Source organism: Numida meleagris, unplaced genomic scaffold (genome assembly GCF_002078875.1).
Source record: "Numida meleagris isolate 19003 breed g44 Domestic line unplaced genomic scaffold, NumMel1.0 unplaced_Scaffold731, whole genome shotgun sequence".
Taxonomy (NCBI): domain Eukaryota; kingdom Metazoa; phylum Chordata; class Aves; order Galliformes; family Numididae; genus Numida; species Numida meleagris.
In genome coordinates, this window is record NW_018364946.1 from 27,580 (window position 1) to 33,066 (window position 5,487).

The 5,487-nt window shown below is 52.5% G+C and overlaps 1 protein-coding gene across 1 annotated transcript in view; it reads left to right on the forward strand.

Annotated features, from left to right (window-relative positions):
* Window positions 1-5,481, forward strand: part of ACADM (acyl-CoA dehydrogenase, C-4 to C-12 straight chain) — a gene marked incomplete at its 5' end in the record, with an annotated part of 31,948 nt that extends 26,467 nt beyond the window's left edge. Inside the window, 5 exon segments of the mRNA XM_021383941.1 lie at window positions 1,273-1,381; window positions 1,488-1,628; window positions 1,724-1,819; window positions 2,814-3,062; window positions 5,334-5,481. Of these exon segments, the coding sequence (XP_021239616.1) occupies window positions 1,273-1,381; window positions 1,488-1,628; window positions 1,724-1,819; window positions 2,814-3,062; window positions 5,334-5,411 (673 nt within the window).
* Window positions 5,482-5,487: the final 6 nt, after the last annotated feature.

Below are 5,487 nucleotides of genomic sequence, written 5' to 3' on the forward strand. Positions count from 1 at the left end.
GAATTTGAAGCCTGAATTTGAGGCCTGAGTTTAAGGCCCAAAGCTGAGGCCTGAATTTGAAGCCTGAATTTGAGGCCTGAGTTTAAGGCCCAAAGTTGAGGCCTGAATTTGAGGCCCAAAGCTGAGGCCTGAGTTTAAGGCCTGAATTTGAGGCCTGAGTTTAAGGCTTGAATTTGAGACCTGAGTTTAAGGCCTGAATTTGAGGCTCAAAGTTGAGGCCTGAGTTTGAGGCCCAAAGTTGAGGCCTGAATTTGAGGCCCAAAGCTGAGGCCTGAGTTTAAGGCCTGAATTTGAGGCCCGAGGTTAAGGCTTGAATTTGAGGCCCAAAATTGAGGCCTAAAATTAAGGCTGAAAGTTGAGGCCTGAATTTGAGGCCCGAAGTTGAGGCCTAAAGTTAAGGCTGAAAGTTGAGGCCTGAGTTTAAGGCCCAAAGTTGAGGCCTGAATTTAAGGCCTGAATTTAAGGCCCGAATTGAAGGCCCGAAGTTGAGGCCCAAACCTAAGGCTCAAAATTGAAGGCCCAAAGTTGAGGCCCAAACTTGAGGCCCGAATTTAAGGCTGAAATCCCCATTTTCTGCACTTTTGGGCTTTGGTTTTTTCGCTCCGTGGGATTGGACCTGAGCGCTTTTTCTCCGCGGGATGGAAAATGCAGAGAAAAGGGATTTTTTCCCCCAAAATCCAACTCCTTCCACTATGGCTGCACTCCCCCATAACCCCCCACCCCCCCGATTTTTGCCTTTTTCTGCTTTGTTTTCACTGAAAATCATCCGAATTGGGGGGCAGAATTGCTCACGACGGCGGGCGGGGGTGGGAATCGTCGTTTTTGTTTTCATCGGAGTGACGGAAAATGACCCAAAACGGCGCTCATTTGGGACCCCCCCCCCCCCCCCCCCCCNTTCCCGGGTGCTTCCCACCCACTTCCTCCTTCCCCTTCCTTCCCGGGTGCTTCCCACCCACTTCCTTCCTCCTTCCCCTTCCTTCCCGGGTGCTTCCCACCCACTTCCTCCTTCCCCTTCCTTCCCGGGTGCTTACCACCCACTTCCTTCCTCCTTCCCCTTCCTTCCCGGGTACTTCCCACCCACTTCCTCCTTCCCCTTCTTTCCCAGGTACTTCCCACCCACTTCCTTCTTCCTTCCCCTTCCTTCCCAGGTGCTTCCCACCCACTTTCTCCCTCCCTTCCTTCCCAGGTGCTTCCCACCCACTTCCTTCCTCCTTCCCCTTCCTTCCCGGGTGCTTCCCACCCACTTCCTTCCTCCTTCCTCTTCCTTCCCAGGTATTTCCTGCTGGCGCGCACGGACCCGGACCCCGCTGCTCCGGCCAGCAAAGCGTTCACCGGTTTCGTGGTGGAGGCCGACAGCCCCGGGATCCACGTGGGGAGGAAGGTGGGGCCGCTATGGGGTGCTGCCCCACGGCCGCGCTTCCGGTTGGGTGTGGGGGGGGTGCATTTTGTGGCGAATTTCCCCCTTTTTTCCCCCATTTTTTTTGCAGGAAATGAACATGGGGCAGCGCTGCTCGGACACGCGGGGCATCGTCTTCGAGGACGTCAGGGTCCCCAAGGAGAACGTGCTCCTCGCCGAGGGCGCCGGCTTCAAGATCGCCATGGGCGCCTTCGACAAGACCCGCCCCCCTGTCAGTGTCCCAAAACAGTGAGATTTCCCCCCAAAATAACGATGCCCCCCCCCGGGGGCGGGGGTGTGATGGAGGGCCGGCCCCGTTTCCCGCAGGTGGCGGCCGGCGCCGTGGGGCTGGCGAGGAGGGCGCTGGACGAGGCCACCCGGTACGCGCTGGAGAGGAAGACGTTCGGGAAGCCCATCGTGGAGGTGAGCCGCTCGTTAATTAGATTAATTAGGGGCTCGTCAGCGCTGCTGGGTGTCCGGGAGGACGGCGGTGAAGGCGAGCGCTTTGTTTGTCGGCTTGGAAACGGAGAAAGTGCGAGCGCTGGGGGGCTGGAAGGAGCGATGTGGGGTGGGAAAGGTGTGGGGCTGGGGGACTGAGAGATGTGGGGTTGGGGGGATTGGGAGCTGTGGGGCTGGAGGAGAGCAATGGGGTTAGGAGATGTGGGATTGGGAGAGAGCAATGGGACTGGGAGCTGTGGGGTTGGGAGAGAGCAATGGGATTAGGAGATGTGGGATTGGGAGAGAGCAATGGGGCTAGGAGCTGTGGGATTGGGAGTGCTAGGATTAGGAGTGAGTGGTGGGACTCGGAGCGCTGGGATTAGGAGTGGGACTGGGAACATTGGGATTAGGAGTGTTGGGATTAGGGGTGAGCAGTGGGACTGGGAGCATTGGGATTAGGGGTGAGTGTTGGGATGAGGGGTGGAATTAGGAGTGAGCATTGGGATTAGGGGTGGGACTGGGAGCAGTGAGATTAGGAGTGTTGGGGTTGGGAGCGAGCATTGGGATTAGGGGTGGAATTAGGAGTAATCATTGGGATTAGGGGTGGGATTAGGAGTGACCATTGGGATTAGCGGTGGGATTAGGAGTGAGCAGTGGGATTAGGAGTGAGCATTGGGATTAGGGGTGGGACTAGGGGTGAGCAGTGGGATTAGGAGTGAGCATTGGGATTAGGGGTGGGATTAGGGGTGAGCGTTGGGATTAGGGGTGGGATTAGGGGCGAGCGTTGGGATTAGGAGTGGGATTAGGAGCAAGCATTGGGATTAGCGGTGGAACATGGGAGCACTGGGATTGCCGTTACTGCGAGCTGCGGGCACACACTGCTCCATCCCCCGTGGCCACCCCGGCGCCGTGGGAGGCACCGACTCCTCATCCCCCCCCCGCGGGGGAGCCTCGTTAACGAGCGCTAATTACCCCTCAGCACCAGGCCGTGTCCTTCATGCTGGCCGAGATGGCCATGAAGGTGGAGCTGGCCCGCCTGGCCTACCAGCGCGCCGCCTGGGAGGTGGACGCCGGCCGCCGCAACACCTACTTCGCCTCCATCGCCAAAGCCTTCGCCGGAGACGTGGCCAACCAGGTGGCGGCCGACGCCGTGCAGATCTTCGGCGGCAACGGCTTCAACACCGAGTACCCCGTGGAGAAGCTGATGAGGGATGCCAAGATCTACCAGGTGCGGGCGGGACGACCGGACTGCCCCCCAACCCCCACCCCCGGGGTGGTCTCGCTGCCCCGCAGTTGGGAATGATGATGTTTATTGGGGGGAAAATGGGCTGTTTTGGGGGTTTTGCGCTTAAAAGAGTCCCCGATTTTCAAAGGAGGGTGTTTGAAAATGGGGAGCCCCGGCCCCAGACGCCGAATTCCCACGATTTCGTTCAAAAAATCCACTCTATTTCTCCCATTTCCCATTTGCTGGTGTTCAGGAGTACATTTTTTGGAGAAAATGGGCTGTTTTGGGTGTTTTGCCCTTAAAAGAGTCCCCGATTTTCAAAGGAGAGTGTTTGAAAATGGGGAGCCCCGGCCCCAGACACTGAAATAGCACAAATTTGGTACAAAAAATCCACTCTACTTCTCGCATTTCCCGTTTGCTGGTGCTCAGAAGTGTCTTTATTGGAGAAAATTGGGTATTTTGGTGTTTTACCCTTAAAATAGTCCTCGATTTTCGAAGAAGAATGTTTGAAAATGCAGAGCCCCAGCCCCAGACGCCAAATTCCCACGATTTCGTACAAAAAATCCACTCTATTTTTCACGTTTCGCGTTTGCTGGTGCTCAGAAGTACGTTTATTGGAGAAAATTGGCTATTTTGGGGGTTTTGCCCTTAAAAGAGTCCCCGATTTTCAAAGGAGAGTGTTTGAAAATGGGGAGCCCCGGCCCCATTTCATGGCCCCAGACACTGAAATTGCACAAATTTGGTACAAAAAATCCACTCAATTTGTCCTGTTTCCCTTTTGCTGGTGCTCAGAAGTGTCTTTATTGGAGAAAATTGGGTATTTTGGTGTTTTGCCCTTAAAAGAGTCCCCGATTTTCGAAGAAGAATGTTTGAAAATGCAGAGCCCCAGCCCCAGACGCCAAATTTCCACGATTTCGTACAAAAAATCCACTTCAGTTTCTCACGTTTCCCGTTTGCTGGTGCTCAGAAGTGTGTTTTTTGGAGAAAATGGGCTGTTTTGGGGGTTTTGCCCTTAAAAGAGTCCCTGATTTTCAAAGGAGAGTGTTTGAAAATGGGGAGCCCCATCCCCAGACGCCAAATTCCCATGATTTCGTACAAAAAATCCACTTCAGTTTCTCCCGTTTCCCTTTTTCTGGTGCTCAGAAATGCCTTTATTGGAGAAAATTGGCTATTTTGTTGTTTTGCCCTTAAAATAATCCCCAATTTTCAAAGAGAAGTGTTTGAAAATAGCCCCCGTTTCCAGAGAAAGGTGTTTGAAAATGGGGAGCCGTGGCCCCAGACGCCAAATTTCCACGATTTCGTACAAAAAATCCACTCTATTTCTCCTGTTTCCGTTTGCTGGTGCTCAGAAGTGCCTTTATGGGGGGGGAAATGGGCTGTTTTGGGGGTTTTGCCCTTAAAATAGTCCCCGATTTTCAAAGGAGGGTGTTTGAAAATGCAGAGCCCCAGCCCCAGACGCCAAATTCCCATGATTTCGTACAAAAAATCCACTCTATTTCTCCCGTTTCCCTTTTGCTGGTGCTCAGAAGTGCCTTTATTGGGGGGAAAATGGGCTGTTTTGGGGGTTTTGCGCTTGAAAGAGTCCCCGATTTTCAAAGAAAGGCGTTTGAAAATGGCAAACCCTGTCCCCGTTTCGTGGCCCCAGACACTGAAATTGCACAAATTTGGTACAAAAAATCCACTCTATTTCTCGCGTCTCCCGTTTGCTGGTGCTCAGAAGTACATTTATTGGGGAAAATTGGGTATTTTGGTGTTTTGCCCTTAAAATAGTCCCCAATTTTCAAAGGAGAGTGTTTGAAAATGGGGAGCCCAGGCCCCAGACGCCAAATTTCCATGATTTTGTACAAAAAATCCACTCTATTTCTCACATTTCTCTTTTGCTGGTGCTCAGAAGTACATTTATTGGAGAAAATTGGGTATTTTGGTGTTTTGCCCTTAAAATAATCCCCAATTTTCAAAGAGAAGTGTTTGAAAATAGCCCCCGTTTCCAGAGAAAGGTGTTTGAAAATGGGGAGCCCAGGCCCCAGACGCCAAATTTCCATGATTTTGTACAAAAAATCCACTCTATTTCTCCCGTTTCCCTTTTGCTGGTGCTCAGAAGTGCCTTTATTGGGGGGAAAATCGTCCGTTTTGGTGTTTTGCCCTTAAAATATCCCAATTTTCAAACAAAACCCTTGGAAAATGGCGAGTGCTGTCCCCTCTATTCTGGCCCCAGATGCTGAAATTGCACAAATTTGCTCGTTAAATTCCCTTTTTCTGTGGTTTTTTTTGCAGATCTATGAGGGCACGGCTCAGATCCAGCGCCTGATCGTCGCCCGTGAGCACGTCAGCAGGTTTAAGGCCCAAAGCTGAGGCCTGAATTTGAAGCCTGAATTTGAGGCCTGAGTTTAAGGCCCAAAGCTGAGGCCTGAATTTGAAGCCTGAATTT